This window comes from Aspergillus uvarum (genome assembly GCF_003184745.1).
Source record: "Aspergillus uvarum CBS 121591 unplaced genomic scaffold BO82scaffold_39, whole genome shotgun sequence".
In the NCBI taxonomy this organism is placed as follows: Eukaryota; Fungi; Ascomycota; class Eurotiomycetes; order Eurotiales; family Aspergillaceae; genus Aspergillus; species Aspergillus uvarum.
In genome coordinates this window covers 196,933-213,028 of record NW_020291336.1, presented here as the reverse complement: position 1 = coordinate 213,028, position 16,096 = coordinate 196,933, and the positions used below count along the sequence as shown (strand labels likewise).

Genomic DNA, 16,096 nt, shown 5'->3' with positions numbered 1-16,096 from the left:
CTACCAAGCTGACGAACAGCTACAGAATACCCTGCATGCACCCGCTCTCAGACTGTGCGGGGTTGGCAACCCAGTTACCTTACAAACAAGCTAAGCTTACAAGAACCAAACTTTGATGTGGATATCTTCATTGCTCTATTCTTAACAAGCATTGTGGAGTTTCGATCATATCATGTCGCTTTTCAAATGCGCAAGCCACTCATCAAACTAGACACGCTCTGTCTGCGGGGTAAAAAAGAAAAAACAAGTCAAGGCTAACTCCGGAAACTCCCAACACTCGAAATATCATCAAACGCCCTGTGTGCTAAATTATAAGACAGGAGACATCGCCAGAGGCGGAAACAGGACGAAAATTGTACATTCATGATAGATAGTAGTCATGAACGAGTCTTTTATGCCGCATCGGCGGTAGGGATAGGCTCGGGGATCTTGGTCACCTGCTCACCAGCGCGGATGACCCGCTGGCCGGAGCCATCGCGGACATACTCGACGCCCTCCTTCTGAGCACGCTTCCAGATCTCAACCTCGCATCCACCACGGATGACACCAACCCGCATGGTAGAGAGCAGGTTGTGGGCAGCGTTGGAGTGGTAGTAAATACCACCGTTGAACATGGCGGTGGCGTCCTTGCCAAGACCGGAGTTAATCATGGCCTTGCCACCGGGGTGGTCCTTGATGAAGTCGGTCACGTCGTGAACAACACCGGCAATAGCAACGAGGCCACGGCCGTTCTTGGCCTGCTCAACATAGTCATCCCACTCCATGACGGGAAGCTGGTCGAGAGGAGTACCCCAGTCGAGTCTGGCGCGCTTCTGGTCAATCTTCTTCTGGAGCTGCTGGACACGGCCCTTCTCGATTTCGTTGGCGCGGAACTGCTTGAGGTCGTAGGCGAGACCAAGCTGCTTCCAGATCCAGATGCTCCACTTGGTGGGGTCGTACTGGTGCCACTCGATAGCGTTGCGGTAGTCGGAGGGGAACTCGTGGTGGAAGTTGTGGTAACCCTCACCCAGAGTGACAAAAGCAGTAATGACGTGGTCACGAGGAGAGTTGCGGTCGTCGAAGGGCTGGTCACCGAGCCAGTGGGCGAGCGAGTTAACGCAGAAAGTGGCCTGCTGGACGAAGAAGATACGCAGAATACCGGCGTAAACAAAGCCGCCCAACCAGTCACCCCAGCCAAGGCCAGCAACGAGCATGGGAACAGCCAAGCCCATGCCGAAAACGACCTTGAGGTAGTTGCGGTGCTGCCAGACGACAACGGGGTCTTCGTTCAGGTCGGAGATATCGGTACGGCCGATGCGTTTGGGGTTCTGCTTCATCACCATCCATCCCAGGTGAGAGTAAAGCAGACCCTTGCGAACGGAGTAGGGGTCCTTGTCGGTGTCGGTATAACGGTGGTGAGCACGGTGGTCACGAGCCCACCAGCGGATGGAACCTTCAACAGCACCACCGCCGACGGCAGCGAGCCAGATGCGAAGAGGAAGACGAGCGGAGTAGGAGCAGTGGGCCCACAGACGATGGTATCCTATGTCGAGCTACCGTTAGCCTCTTGCTCCCGACGAAGAAAATCGAGAGAAGTACGAACCTGCAGTGATGCCCAGACCGGTGAAGAAGTAATAGATGACGGCCCAGATGGCAGTCTTCAGCTGAAGAGGCGTCCAGAAAGCTTGGATACAGCCAGCCAGGGGGATGCCAATGATGAGGAAGACGTTGAGCCAGTTGACATGCTTGTACCAGTTCTGGCGGTTGATCGCGGTGTCGGCGATGTGAACTTTCTTGGGGTCCGTGGCACGAGACCGGGAAGCGTCCGCTGGCTTTGCAGACATTTTGGATGATGTTTGTCACTCGTCTACCCTCTACAAGGTGAGTATGTGGAGGGTGGTGGAAGACGAAGTGGTCGAGGCGGATGGAGGGATCCGGGGGAGGGAGGTTTTAAGAAAGGGAAGAATTGAAAAAGAGACCCAAAGAATAAAAGAAGGGAAGAAAAAAGAATGAGGCAAGGAGAGGGTGGGGAATATAATCCAATCCAGAAGGCAAGAGAGGAGTCAGCAAAGGAATGAAGGATCTGAACAAATCCCAGAGGGGAGGGGGAAAAATCGGACGGAGTTGGAACTCGACCCAGGGTCCACTGGCGGGATGATGGTTGGGGAAACGCAAGGTTGGCGGCGAGGATGGATGATGCGGCAATGAGAGAATCCGGAAAGTGATTTGATCACAGGTGAGTGGTGAGTGGTCTGACTGCTGGATGACTGTGCCCGGGGGGGCAAGTAAAAAGATCCCGAGGTATTTGTTCAAAGCCAAATGCAACACCGTGCTTGTAGGATGGAGGGATGGAACGGGATATGAAAGAATAATACACTTGCATTGAAGGTTTAGGTGGTGAAGTGGTGAGTGTACAGGCACTGCAGAGAAGTACAGCTCCCGGGTCGGGAGGGATCTTCCAACAGAGTTCCAACCATACAAAACACCCGTTCTTCCACCATCTAAGCTTGTTGGGCGAGGCGTGATTCGACAGACCAGCCCCGGCCAGACTCTGCCCGTTTCGGCAACCCCGGCTGAGTCCCGCCAATCAGCAGGCGTACAGTATCTGTTGAATCCCCAACGTTTTTCTGCTCTGGCAGGCGGCTGTGGCTGATCACCGCCTCGCTTCGTGGCTGGTGTGTGGCAATTGAAGGCCCGTCCATTGACTCCATTTGCCATCCAGTGGCTCTTTTCTCCGCTGCTGCACACCAGCTCTCCGGCTGATTCGTTATCAATCTCTGTCTAGTATTCTACACGTGGGCTGACGGAGGGAAGCAACTCCGGGGTTATTCGCACTTGGATGGATGTGGTAAACCAAGGCAAATGCAATCAATGTATTTGGGGCCGGGCGAGGAGTTCTGGAATTCCCAGGAAAGCAGCCGATGCAGCCCTATGGACGGCAACCATGAGTTTTCGTCCAATTTGCCACTACGGAAAGTCAAATGATGATCCAGGCTAGCTTTCACCTCGGGTCAACCTCGTAGCTGATCGTCGCCATATGATTCAGGCAGAATCACAATCCCTCCCAACATGACCCGCTCAGGCTCGGCCGACCACACCCCAACCCTCCGCTCCGTGTCCACACGTGATGCCATCCTCAAACATCGCACTTGCACAGTAGTTCTACAAGCTCTTACCTAGGAGTGACCTCCGCAATACCCCAGGTGGAGGCCTTTTCCTCATCGAGCATGTCTCATGTAGGGAATGGAAGCACAGATGTTGGACTAGTCTCGTACCCCAGACATTTCGATGGTGCCCACCTCGTCCTACCCCTGCCTCAGGCATAGAAGCCCGGAATGCATAGATCGAAGCGGTCACTTGATGTCCAGATGCACGAGCACAAATATAAGTTTTACGGTAGGATGTCCTGAGGTCATGATACGGTTGACAAAGACATTCCAAATGCGTTCTCAAGTCGGCCGCTTGCCTCAATCCTATATAGTCATGGCCAATTGATGATTCCTGGAATCAATACCGTCGATGTCACATCTAAGCCGTTGCTTCGCGTCATCCAGCACTATGCTGTGCATATTTTATGTCAGGCTTGATCCTGTTGGCAGGTAGGACAAGTCATTGGCGGGCGGCTACTCCGGATATCACCTGGTATCTCAGTTGTTTGGTAGTTGTACCACCGTGCGCATTCTGTGCAACGGACGAGGTGCGGTCAGGAAGTGGAATGACTGTTGCTTTAACTCACTACAGTAGTAGATCAAGTTAGTCAAAAGCCGGAGTCAGCGTGGTTGTGATAGAGTTGACGTCGGTTGACACCAGTTGACGGAATCCGGGCTGACATTTCCCCGTGTCCTCGAATGGCCACTTTCTGTGACTAATGGATTGCCCGATCGGTTCTGGTTCTTCCCCGGACTGTACGACCCATGCTCAATTCGACCATCATTATCCATACTACCAACTCCTGTACTTCTTCCTCATATCTCATCTCTAGCTTGAAAGAAACAGCTCAACCCCAGACAGTTCGCCATCATGGGAATCGAGGAACTGGTGTTCGCACTCAACTCGATCTATACAGCCAGATAGCCCCCGACGAAGCTCCGCCACCGACGATGGATGTCGGCGGATCCCGATCTGGGGGAAGAACTGATAAGCCGGCAAGAGGCGTTACATGAACTGACAGTCAGCGAGCTTGAGTCTTATCGCGCGGGACCCCACCATGACCGCCATGACCACCCAAGACTCCAGTCTAGTGCTCTCGCTTGGGTATCTCCCCAGTCTCCAGTCGGTCGCCTCCCAGTCGTGGAGAGCCTAGAGATAACCGGTCCAAGGCATTATTCGATTGATTCACGCACCTCCACGCCACCGATAGTCTCCTATCATCCTTTGCACCCGATCGCTGAGATCACACGAATTTACTTCGGAAGCCTGTAATGAAGCTGCCATCTATATAGACATCAAATGTTTCGGACAGTTCTGGGGTGATCTCAAGCTAGAACCCCCCAGATCCATTCCACGAGTTGAGAGCTTGTCTAGACCACAGTCCAACTCGGCAATTCTATCTATCGTTATATATACTACCCGCCGTCTCCACCTACCTTGTATCCCTTTCCAAGTATCACTCAGCATGGACGGACCTGATCAGATCGGGCCCGACTTGCGACCGAAACGGTCCTGGCGGGAGAAGACCCGGCGCATTGTCAAGACATTCACCACCAGGTATGTGTGGCAGGTCGAGTCATGATAGCGCCCGTTCTTCTATACTAACAAGTAGCTTGTAGAGAGGGACTGGTCGGTGACTACGATTATGCATACCTTTTCACCCCCAACCTTCCCTTCATCAACAGGGGCCGCAAGTCCGCTCCCTTCTTCGGACTGGAGGACAACGTACCCGTTCTTTTGGCTCTCCTCTTGGGTTTACAACATGCGCTGGCAATGCTGGGTGGAGGTTCGTTGAACAGGTTCCTGGAATCACAACCCGTTGCTGACTTCAATAGTTATCTCACCTCCTATCCTGATCGGTGGCACGAGTGGTGCCAACTTCGGCACGAAAGACTACGAATACCTAGTTTCAACTTCACTTATCGTCTCCGGTCTACTGTCCGCCGTACAGATGGCCCGGTTTCACATCTATAAAACTCGCTTCTATGTCGGAACTGGGTTGATCTCTGTTGTTGGCACCTCGTTCGCTACCATCACGGTGTCGTCCGGCACGTTCAACCAAATGTACACGTCGGGGTACTGTCCGGTAGATAGCGATGGGAACCGCCTGCCTTGTCCGAAGGGCTATGGGGCTCTTCTGGGCACGTCGTGTCTGTGTTCCTTGCTCGAAATCGGCTTGTCGTTCATGAGCCCTCGGATCCTGAAACGCATTTTCCCGCCCTTGGTGACCGGTCCCACGATTTTGTTGATTGGAGCCAGTCTTATTCAGTCGAGTATGGAGGACTGGGCCGGTGGCTCAGGAACCTGTTTTACGGATGCAGCCAGCCGTGCACTGTGCCCCAGTGCAGACTCGCCACATGCTCTCCCTTGGGGTAGCCCCGAGTTCATTGGACTCGGCTTTTCGGTCTTTGTGACGATTATCCTGTGCGAACGATTCGGCGCTCCAATGATGAAGTCCTGCGCTGTTATCATCGGCCTGCTCGTTGGCTGCATCATTGCTGCCGCTTGCGGATACTTCGATCGGTCGAGCATCGATGCTGCCCCGGTGGCCTCATTCATCTGGGTCCGCACCTTCCCTCTGACCATCTACGCACCTCTGATCCTACCCCTGCTGGCCGTGTACATCGTGGTCATGATGGAGTCGATCGGAGATATTACCGCCACCTGTGATGTATCACAGGTAGAGGTGGAGGGACCAGCCTTTGACTCCCGCGTGCAGGGTGGTGTTTTGGGTAACGGATTCACCTGTCTGCTGGCCGGACTGTGCACGATCACCCCTATGTCTGTGTTTGCTCAGAACAACGGTGTCATTGCTTTGACCAAGTGCGCCAACCGCAAGGCTGGCTACTGCTGCTGTTTCTTCTTGGTCATCATGGGCATCTTTGCGAAGTTTGCCGCCGCCCTCACCTCCATCCCCAGCGCTGTGCTGGGTGGGATGACCACGTTCCTCTTCTCCTCCGTGGCCATCTCTGGGGTCCGCATCATCGCGACTGTGCCGTTCACGCGGCGCAACCGCTTTGTCTTGACGGCCTCCTTTTCCATCGGCATGGGTGTCACCTTGGTGCCCACCTGGTTCTCCTACTTCTTCACCTACAGCGGCAACAACCGCGGCCTGACCGGTCTGCTCGATGCGATTGACTTGGTCATGAACAACGGGTTCGCTATCACCGCCCTTCTGGGGGTGATCTTGAACCTCATCATTCCCGAAGAGGCGGATGAGGGGGCGGCTATTGTCGAGGCTAGAGCCGAACCTCGGGCTGTCGAACAGCCGGACGAGCCTGAGAATGCTCAGTACACGAAGGGGGAGCATCCGTCTGGAGTTTCAGCTGTATGACTTTAAGAAAAATTCTGTTTGCTTTGTTTTAGATTGACTACGACCCTTGCGAGGGCAGATTGATGGATTGGGATACCCTTGATGAGCGATAGGTTGGATTATACGGGATTAATTAATGCAATGATATACATATTCTGATAGAGCCCATCGCCAGCCACTGTAAGGTTCCATCACACTCCTTCCACCACTTCCCCAGGCGCCAACATCTTGATATAGCAATGCTCACCCGTCTCGAGGACCGTGATGGGATCATTGACGCGAAGCGTGAAGTCTAGACAGTCGTTAGCACAGACCCCCCCCCCCCCCCCAACCCCGTATAGGAAAGAGAAAAAACTTACTCCGAACCGCCGGAACCAACTGCATCCCCAAGCACGCATTCGTAGGATCCCCACGATCAATCCGTCGATACCCCTTCAGCGTACGATCCGGCTCCGCGCGATGGCGCACCCCGGTATCCGGATCGACATTCGGCAACCGACACCGCATCGTCCGACACGCCAGATGGATCTCCACCCCGGCCCCTTCGTCCCCAGCCTGTGCCTCCTCCCCCTCCCCCTTAGAAGAAGACACGCCCCCGCCCACGCGAACCCGCCGCCACGCATCCTCCTCAAACCGCCCCGGCCCCTGCACGACCACGTTCGCGCGGAACCGCCGCACCGTCAACCGGGGAATCTCCGTCCGAACCCGGCGCGCCACATCGCGCACGCTGGCCAGATTGAGCAGATGCAGCGGGTACGCGTCCTGAAAGCCGGTGACGGGCTGGAAGCCCAGCGGCTCTTTCGGGGGCGCGTTCCGGAAGATCTGGCGGTGGTGGGCGGCGGACTCGCGGAAGAGGGTGAGGGGCTTTTGTGCGTCGGTGGTTGGATCGGCGAGGAAGCGGCGCAGCGAGGCGGGCAGGTGGTGCCCGTAGTCGTGGGCGAGCGGGGTGTCTTTCCAGATTTTGATGGGGCGGAGGGGGTATTTCTCCTCTGAAGTCTTGGGATCGGAGGGGGAATCGGGGTTGGGGGGGTCAAGGGGCACGCGGAAGGACTCTTCGCGGGGGATCAGGCCCAGCGTGAGAGCTAGTCTGACGAGCGCGGGGAGGAGGGGTAGGCGGGCGAGGCGGGCGGGCAGTGTGCGCGGGTAGTGGATGACCAGCACGCCCTGGGATTTGATCTCTGGGAGGGACGGGGAGTACGTTGGGGAGGTGGGATCGGGGACCCAGATCTCGGGACGCAGGAGGGCCAGGTTGCAGAAGTGGCGGTCGCGGAGGGTGCGCGCGGTCCAGTGTCCGGTTTCCTTGCTCTGCTTGTCGTGGGCATTGACTGATGAGGTGGTGGAGGTGGTGGTGGTGGTGGCAGGAGGGATTGGCTGCTTCGCCTCGATGTATTCGGCAAAGCAGAAGAGCCGGTCGTACTTCAGCCCGGTGTCGATCACCTCCGCGCTGTCGAGCTCGACCCCCGTGCAGCTCTTGATCGGGTAGGTGAAGAGCGCTTTGATGCGCCATGCGGGCAGGCCGGTCTTGGGGTCGATGGCGTCGCTGGGGGTGCCTGCGCTGTATTGCGGGTCGTATTCGTCGGTGATGTTGCTCTTCTTGGTGCCGAGGCGGCGACAGCCGCGTGGGGGTTTGGGGGAGGAGCGGAGGTAGGGTGTCAGTGGGAGGAGGAGGACGATGAGTGCGATGATGTAGGGGAGGAGGGGTTGGAGTGAGGATGCACCATTGTCTGATGCATCGAGCGTGGTGAGATTTGAGTCATACATTGATGGTGGTGGTTTTGGGTCTTCTGCTTGAACTTATGACGAGGATGGGGTCGGTGAGATGTAGATTTGGATGTAGTGTTAATGCAGTCCCGGAATGCAAGATCATCGAGTTATACAACCACTAGATTATCGACGTGATTCAAAAAAGTGTAAGTCCTCCGCGGGGCCGATTTTTATCAGATCGGGGCGAGATCGGATCTCGGCTCGTTCCCGAGCTTCCAGAACATCTTCCAATGCCGATGCGGGATGGACTGGACTGGACTACGGCAGGTCTTCTGAGCACCGTCAACTGTTAACTGTCAAGGCAACAGTCCAGAACCTCGTTCTGATGCTCAAGTGATAGCTCAAGCATGACAGCATCACAGCCTCAATCCAGCACGTAATCAGAAGATCCTCATATCCCGCTGAATGTGAACAAGCCGAGACGCGCGGGCGACGCGTGACCCTTAATTCCATTGAACCATCTCATCTATCTACTCATCATGAATAGACTCGACTTTCTGGGCCTTCCCAGCCAGGATCCCAGTGAGTATAAATCACATCTCAATATCTGATCACAGATAACAAGCAGCTAACACCCCTAGACCGAGTCATCTCCTTCCCGGCCTCGCAGTCCCTGCACGCGTCGACCGCGTCGGCTGCCTTAGGCAACAAGACCGTTTCGACGGGTCTCCCCCAGCTTGACGAGGCAGTCGCCCCGCCCATCGAAGATGATCTTCAAGACTTCGGGAATCTGCAGAGCAAGGGCCTACCGTGTGGTCATGTCACGGAGATTTTCGGGCCCCCGGGCGCAGGCAAGACCGCCATAGCGTTTGTCTTCTTTCCTTCCTCCCGCAACATCTACCCCTTCAGTAACCAACACATCCCCGCAGCCTAAACACCGCAGCAACAGCCTTAGCCAAGGGCGAAAAGGTCGTCTGGATAGGTAGGCGAGCCCCTACCCCTCTCTATACTACCTACTGCACCACGCCCCCAAACTAAACCTCAATATCAGACACGGGCCCCCCACTCCCCCGCCGCCAACTCAGCCGCCTTCTCGCTGCACAGCAGCAACAAAACCAATCCGACCCTCGCATCCACGCCCAAAATCTCATCCATATCCACACCCCAACCCTCCCACATCTCCTCTCCCTCATCCACCACCCACCCCCCAACTTCCCCCCACCGTCCACCACCCTTTTAGTCGTCGACTCTATCTCCGCCCCCTTCCCCCCGTACTTCCCCAACCCGAGCGACCAACGCGCCGCCCTGAGCGCCTCCTTGCAGGTGCATGACAAAGCCCACATCCAGTGGCTGGTCAACCGCAAATGGAACGTGCTGGGTGATCTGGCGACGCAGCTGGCCAAGCTGGCTAGTACGGCCGGCGGAGGCGCAGGAACGATGGCTGTCCTGGTGACGAACCAGACCCACACCCGGATTCGGGGCCAGGTGCGGGCGACGCTGTGTCCTGTGGTGGCAGGGTCGGCGGCCTGGGAGAGTTGTGTGTTTACACGGGTGGTGGTCTATCAGGATTTCGTTGAGTCGGGGAGGGAGGGAGAAGGGGGATGGAGAAAGGGGAGGGTAGTCGAGGTGATGAAGAGGGGAGGGAGGGTGGTTCGCGGGCGGGTGGTGGGGGATACTGTGGTTGGGTTTGGGGTGAGGGAGGTTCGTTTTGCCTTCCTTCTGTTCTCGATGTTTCGTTCTGGGGAGTGTGTTGGGATGAAAGCAAGGCTAACTGGTTCGTTGTTAGGATGGGCTGCACGCTTTGGATACTTCTTCCCCTCCAGCAGCCGAAGACAAAGACGAACAACCAGAGCAGATCGTCGTGGAAGCAAGCTCTACCCAGGAAGCTGAAGCCTCGGCCTGCCAACGGAAGCGCAAAGCGGAAGAGATCGCCGACAGCCAGGATGAAGAGGACTCCGAGGGAGAATTCGAGTGGATTGGAGGCGATGAGGCCGATGCTGGGTCGCTGGATGGGAATTGATCACCCTCACCTCCTTGTACAGGGCTCTTTTCGAGAAGTCTTCCGACTGTGACTGGACTCTGACCTGTATCAATTGCTCACTATCCTGGCATCGTGATGCGGAGTTAGAAGCTGGAAATTAGATACACACACATAGACACATGCACACATGAATTCATAACCGTCATATCAAGTCATTACCTCACCTCCGACTCGCAATCACCCTTCTCCAAGTCCGTGCGATCCTTCCACTTCATCGAGACGTTCACCTCATTCAACGCGAGATGACGATGCGTCCTCTCCCCCGTCACGCACAACGGCGCCCGCTGCACGGCGACCATCGCGCCTCGCGAGTCACCATGGCCATCGTCCCCGTCGTCCCCCTGCCCTCCCCCGCCAGCATAGCGACTCAGCTGCATATCCCCGTCAATCGGCGCTGGCGGACACGGATTATGCACGACCGCGACCAACCTCCCCAACACAGCAAACTCCAACTTCAACTTAATACTATACACGGCGCCCTTCAAGCTAATCTGCACGGCGTAATAATCCGCATACTCGAGACTGAGCAGCACAAGATCCATAACGAGCATGGCGACATTGATCCCGACGAGCTGGCGCATGATCTTGCGGTTCTCGCGGGCGGCACACATGCGCAGCAGCTTGACGGTCTCCCAGATATACAGCAACGAGATGACGACCTCCTGCACCGTGAACCCGGTCAGCTGCAGCTTCTCGATGATGTTGTAGCCGCGCAGCCAGGCGGGGGTCTGGAGCAGGTTGGCGCCGTACGTGAGCACGGTGGTCGGGACGTGCAGGACCACAACATTGGCGAGGATCATGAGGAGGACGCGGCGGAGGATGCGCTCGTCGCGCAGCACCAGGTGCAGCCGCGAGTACAGCACCAGCGACTGGCCCGTCACCATCGTCCACCACCCCACCGTCAGCACGGTGACGGTGGCCCGCGCCGGCGTCTGCGTGAAGAACTTCAGCAGAAAGCCTACCGTGTACGGCGCCACCCCCAGCACGCCCGACAGCAGCAGGCTCCAGAAGTACAGCCCCCGCCACCGCCGGAACGTCGTCAGCACCAGCACCACCAGCTCGATCACGTTGTACCACGCCACCGCCATGAAGAAGAGCAGCGTCGACCGCAGGCCCCCATGTTGGGTCGAGAGCTCGCCCGCGATCCCGTCCATCGGCTCTTCCATGCCCCAGTCGCGCATGTCTTAGGACTAGCCTGGATGGGACAGATTATATGATCAGCATCAGCATCAGCAGCAGCAGCAACATCATACTTTCATGCCCTACTGCCCCCAGAATCACAACCCACAAGAGATAAGATGGACCAGGTGGGTGGGTGAGTGCACGAGCCATACCTTAAATCCGTTGATCTCCCAAGACCCAAAACACATGTGGGTTCATATCTCCCCCACAACCTTCAACACACGAATCGATACTTCTGGGATTCTTCAAACAACAACAAAACAACGAACGATTCAAAATCGAACTGAGAGCAATACAATGCACACAAGACCGGTTGCGTGCGAGTGCGAGAAGAGTCGTCATATGCCCAACTCTAATCCCCCAATTTTGGGAATCTGGGTCCCTTTTTACACTTCCCACCCTCGTGGATGTGGCGTTATTTAGACTGCTTTTATTTTATGCTCTGGCCCTCATCGATAGGCAACAAGCAGGGGCGAAGAGGGGGCAAGGGGGACTACTGCTCTAGGCTGGAGTTGGAGCTGGAGCTTCTCAGCTGAAGTACAAGACACCACAATCCCATCTTTTTGCGCAGCATCAACCGCAACAGCCGAGCCATACATACCCTTCCACAACAGAATCTCGGACTTCCCATTCAGCCACAACAACAGAAACGGCAATAACCCAAACCAGAAATGGACTTCGAATCGAAGTACCAGTACAGCACACCCCACGCTGTTGGGGTAGTACAGGTACAAACTCCCTTCCCTTTTCCGGGCATCCCTCCGGATCGGACCCCTCAGCTTCCACCGCGTTTCAAACCAAACTCGGGGCCTTTTTTTTTCCTTTTAGGGACTCGCAACCTTTTCCGCTTGTTCCTGCTTTAGTTCCAGGGGCCGGACCTAGCATTCATTCCTGAAATCGTTTGTGGGGGGTGATTGGTTTGCTGAGGGTTTGGGACAGGGCCAACGGGCAGGTCATGTCTCCTCCCCGGGGGCTTATAGACTGGGAGTATCATCTTGTCAACTTCCAAGACAGGCTTGTCTGTCAGGTGATGACATCCTAAAGAAGTGCCGTGGTTGGGTTAGGTTCTGCTGCAGTGACCCGAGGGGCGGAGACGTGAACATCACATATATTCCTCGTTGCTTGCATTTACCTCATGGGGGAAGAGCTCTTCCAGTCACTCCGCGTCCTGGGTCAATGGTACTGTAGCATATCTTGCCGAGATCCCCCAGAAGACCGTGGACGGTGCAAGGTCCCTCCCTACTGGGTACATAGGCACTGAAAGGCCCGCGACCAAATTCAACACAAATCACGTTCATTGACTAGTTTAGTACTAGGTATTCTTTTTCCAGATGGCGGCATTACTTGGCGATGTCGACACACGCCCATACATTTCATCAATTGCGTTGTCCCAGGGTCTTCCGGCTGTCGCCCTTGTTCATTGTTCTTTAAAAGGATCATCTTGTGGAAACCTTGCCAGACTTGATAGAGGTCTATTATGCTATAAGGTCCCGCCAATAACGTGTAACAAGGCGGAGCAGTTTATAGGTTGGTCAGATAGTCCTCGATCTCCTCTTTGGTCAACTTCCTAAACCGGGGTCCCCGCGCGCCCTCGACGCCCTCAAAGCCCAGCAAGTGATCGGCAGGAGGTCCAACAATACCTGGTAGGTAAAACGTCAGCTTGAAACCTTCTTTCTCTGGAGCAAAGAAATTAAACCCTACCAATCTCTATCGTGTCCCCGTTCATCTCGCCCTCAATGGTCTCCTTCAAAGTCAGGAGGGCAATGTGAATGGCATCCTCGAGCTCCAGGCCCTCGGTGTAGCGCTTCTCGAGGAAGGTCTTGGCGCTGGTGGCGTGCTTGCCGATGGCCGTGGCTTTCCACGGGTAGTAACTGCCGCTGGGGTCGACCTGGTACAGACTGGGGCCGCCCTTCAGGATGCCGCCCGTCTTGCCGGTCGCCTTCTTGGGTTCGTCCTCCCCCTCGTCGCCGCGCTGGGCATCGCCGGTCTCGGGCTCGATGCCCTCGTCCCAGCCCGCAATCAGCAGGCTGACGCCGTACGGTCGGACACCCCCGGACTGCGTCGCCTCCTGTACGACGCGGGCAACGTCCTGCACTAATATACGGGTGGGCGGGTATTCGTTGTAGATGCGCTTGTAGCCGGTGTGCGAGACCTTGCGGGCCTTGTCGACGAGCACCCGGTAGTCCGGGCCCATGCCGGCGTAGACCATGCCGATGTCGGGCGTGATCAGGGAGATCTTGGAGAGGGAGGGGGGGTCGATCAGAGGCGACGACGACTTCTTCTCAGTGGCCAGGACGATTCCGTTGGTAGCTGTGTTCCGGCGAGGCAGACAGTAAGTAGCTGTAGCTGTTTGCCAGCGGCGGCGGATCTGGGGCCACCATACCTTTGATGCCAAGGGCCGTTACACCCTGGTTGACGGCGTTCAGAGCATATTCTAGACATTGTCAGTGACCCGGTAACGACAGTAGCTGGCGAAAGGTTGTTACCGATTTGGACCAGCTTTCCACTACACCCCCGACTGTTAGCTGTGGTACTAGCAAATGGAGTAGCGGAGAGCTTGGCTTACCTGGGGGAGAAAGTGGTCAGAGAGAAAGAGTAACGATCAGCCATGGAGACGATGCTTCACCTCCAGAAGCTCCGGAGGATAATAGGTATATGTGTGGGGGGATAGACGGAGGTGATTGAGGATGATGGGGATGATGGGGATGGAGTTGGGAAGTGGTGGAGGAGGGGATTGGATTGACGTGAAGCTTCCCTTCGGACAGCAGGCGGCAGGATGTTGACGCAGCAGTAGCAAGCAACCAGCCAGAGCTGGTTCGCCTGCCAAGCCGCGCCTGGGGCGGTGACGGTAGGCGAGCGGCTAGTGCGCTAGTGCGCTTGACCTCCCCACCCGCTTCTCTTAAACTGGCCTCTTTTTTTCCTTCCCGCAAAACATTTCTCCTCGTTGTTTCTTTTCAACCGTCTAACCTTTTTCATGCAACAATCATAACTGCGACACCGATCGCATCACAAGCGTCAGATCGCTGGTAGGTCTGTTAATTCTCAGACTATGCAACAGCAACAACCTACAAAGAATGGATCTGCGCAATGAGCCGCTCTGGCAGTGGCCCTCGGAGCCGGCTGCGCCGCCTCAGTCGGATCACACCGAGCAGGAACCCCCTACAGAAGCCCCTCCACAGGAGGAATCGGGCAATACCACAGAGGAGACTAGACAGCGGCACTACTCGCCCCGGACTTGTCGCATCTGCCTGGAAACGGTCTATCCCACCTTCCCTCCTCCCTCGGAGCATATCCCGGGGTTTCTGCAGCCCCAGCAACGGCCTGTCTACGAATCGTCGGACCCGGAGTCCGGTCGATTGCTTCGTCCCTGCAAATGCAAAGGATCCTCCCGTTATGTGCACGAAGGATGCCTGGAACTGTGGCGGCACTCGGACGCAGCCTACAGCCGTCGCAATTATTGGCACTGCCCGACCTGCGGGTTCCATTACCGACTAGAACGTCTCCGCTTAGCGCGCTGGATTAGTAGCACCGTGATGCAGCTCGCGTTGACTCTCGTCATTCTGTTGTTTACTGTATTCTTGCTTGGTTTCGTTGCTGACCCCCTTTTCAACATCCTCCCGGACACGGATGATCCCCTCGCACCCACCGAGATGCGGGATATCTGGCCCGTGCCACCGGAGACCAGGATCCTGACGGGTGACCACAAGGGCTCCTGGCCTGAGCACTATCTCAAGGGAGTGGTCACTCTGGGCTTGCTGTCCTGCATCAAGTCCGTTCTTGCGTTCTCTTCCTGGCCCGGGCTGACGCTGCGTTCCACGCGCCTGATCAACGGCAGCAGCTCCGGCCGGAATACCGGGAGGAACCGAGTCGGCTGGCTGCTCGTTGTCGTCGGCGTGGGTACCTTCTTGTGGGTGAGTGGCTTCTCTCCCGAGCTGTGTCAACTGACCCCAGCGACTGATTCGTTTTAGGCTGTCTACAAAGGCGTGCGGACCTGGAGTCGCAAAGTCCTGGAGACAGCTGGCGCGCGTGTGATGGATGTTCCTTTACCGGACGACGAGGAGGAAGCCGAGCCTCTGGCGACGGATCAGAGTAAGAAGGACGATTAGCGCCGGGCCTGGGCCTCGCACCATCTGTCATGACTCTTTCCGGAGCCATCGTAAACCAACCCCGTGATTCGAAATTCGTCCTCCCCGCACTACTTAAGTTGCCACTCTCCTTTTCTTCTATGAGGTGTCAATTAGTCGATGTGCGCAGAATGCCACCGACCCTCGTTAACTTCCGAGGCTCGTTTTGATGAGTGGACTTGGGTTGGCGCCGGAACGTTTTGTTCTACTGCCTTCCCGTCTCACTCGCTTATGTCAAACTTGCCCGGAGGGAGGGTCAGCCTGCACTTCTCTCGATCCAAATAGGCGCTACGGTTCTCAACGGCGTTTTCGATCGGGGTGCTGTACATGCTTAGTCGTATTGGTAATCTTATCAATCTAATCTACTTTTCCAAGTTGTCTTTATGTAGGTTGTAGGACTTTTGAGTTTGTACCTTTGGTCGCTTTAGGTCGCTTTAGGTTGATATTCCAGCATAACTGGCAAGGTCAAGTATAAGGTGAAAGGTTCGTCCCATAAGCTATTTTTTAGGGCCTGCTATATGGCCGCCGCAGGGCCTCGTTCTATTTCTGGTTATATGTTCATGGAGCACTCTAACCAAAGCATGTGCTACTCCTATGTTCTTG

General features: G+C 55.9%; 8 protein-coding genes across 8 annotated transcripts; 3 read left to right on the top strand and 5 right to left on the bottom strand.

The window, feature by feature from the left end:
* Positions 1-243: 243 nt before the first annotated feature.
* BO82DRAFT_114468 (stearoyl-CoA 9-desaturase sdeA) lies at positions 244-2,151 on the bottom strand. Its single transcript, XM_025629828.1, has 2 exons — positions 1,583-2,151; positions 244-1,522 (listed from the first exon to the last, which is right to left on the bottom strand). The coding sequence occupies exons 1-2, from the start codon at positions 1,821-1,823 to the stop codon at positions 393-395; spliced, it is 1,371 nt and encodes a 456-aa protein (XP_025490377.1). The 5' UTR covers positions 1,824-2,151; the 3' UTR covers positions 244-392.
* BO82DRAFT_114457 (uncharacterized protein) lies at positions 1,627-2,838 on the bottom strand. The gene has a single exon (XM_025629827.1). The coding sequence runs from the start codon at positions 2,695-2,697 to the stop codon at positions 1,930-1,932; it is 768 nt and encodes a 255-aa protein (XP_025490376.1). The 5' UTR covers positions 2,698-2,838; the 3' UTR covers positions 1,627-1,929.
* A 1,563-nt stretch (positions 2,839-4,401) lies between these two features.
* BO82DRAFT_114440 (nucleobase:cation symporter-2 family protein) lies at positions 4,402-6,519 on the top strand. Its single transcript, XM_025629826.1, has 3 exons — positions 4,402-4,686; positions 4,749-4,915; positions 4,965-6,519. The coding sequence occupies exons 1-3, from the start codon at positions 4,595-4,597 to the stop codon at positions 6,461-6,463; spliced, it is 1,758 nt and encodes a 585-aa protein (XP_025490375.1). The 5' UTR covers positions 4,402-4,594; the 3' UTR covers positions 6,464-6,519.
* Positions 6,520-6,633: 114 nt separating this feature from the next.
* BO82DRAFT_384608 (MOSC domain protein) lies at positions 6,634-8,313 on the bottom strand (the record flags this gene model as incomplete). Its single annotated transcript, XM_025638119.1, has 2 exons — positions 6,802-8,313; positions 6,634-6,734 (listed from the first exon to the last, which is right to left on the bottom strand). The coding sequence occupies exons 1-2, from the start codon at positions 8,201-8,203 to the stop codon at positions 6,634-6,636; spliced, it is 1,503 nt and encodes a 500-aa protein (XP_025490374.1). The 5' UTR covers positions 8,204-8,313.
* Positions 8,314-8,467: 154 nt separating this feature from the next.
* BO82DRAFT_338773 (uncharacterized protein) lies at positions 8,468-10,331 on the top strand. Its single transcript, XM_025633448.1, has 5 exons — positions 8,468-8,728; positions 8,788-9,013; positions 9,076-9,128; positions 9,198-9,847; positions 9,933-10,331. The coding sequence occupies exons 1-5, from the start codon at positions 8,686-8,688 to the stop codon at positions 10,164-10,166; spliced, it is 1,206 nt and encodes a 401-aa protein (XP_025490373.1). The 5' UTR covers positions 8,468-8,685; the 3' UTR covers positions 10,167-10,331.
* Positions 10,332-10,555: 224 nt separating this feature from the next.
* Positions 10,556-11,350, bottom strand: BO82DRAFT_313523 (uncharacterized protein; the record flags this gene model as incomplete). The annotated part of the gene is made up of 1 exon (XM_025632482.1): positions 10,556-11,350. A coding segment is annotated over exon 1 (786 nt), but the record flags the coding sequence as incomplete, so codon positions are not given.
* Positions 11,351-12,849: 1,499 nt separating this feature from the next.
* Positions 12,850-13,877, bottom strand: pre8 (proteasome core particle subunit alpha 2). The gene is made up of 2 exons (XM_025635536.1): positions 13,071-13,877; positions 12,850-13,009 (listed from the first exon to the last, which is right to left on the bottom strand). Exons 1-2 carry the CDS (start codon positions 13,576-13,578, stop codon positions 12,891-12,893), a joined length of 627 nt encoding a protein of 208 aa, XP_025490371.1. The 5' UTR covers positions 13,579-13,877; the 3' UTR covers positions 12,850-12,890.
* Positions 13,878-14,321: 444 nt separating this feature from the next.
* BO82DRAFT_355746 (uncharacterized protein) lies at positions 14,322-15,867 on the top strand. Its single transcript, XM_025635535.1, has 2 exons — positions 14,322-15,280; positions 15,338-15,867. The coding sequence occupies exons 1-2, from the start codon at positions 14,444-14,446 to the stop codon at positions 15,473-15,475; spliced, it is 975 nt and encodes a 324-aa protein (XP_025490370.1). The 5' UTR covers positions 14,322-14,443; the 3' UTR covers positions 15,476-15,867.
* Positions 15,868-16,096: the final 229 nt, after the last annotated feature.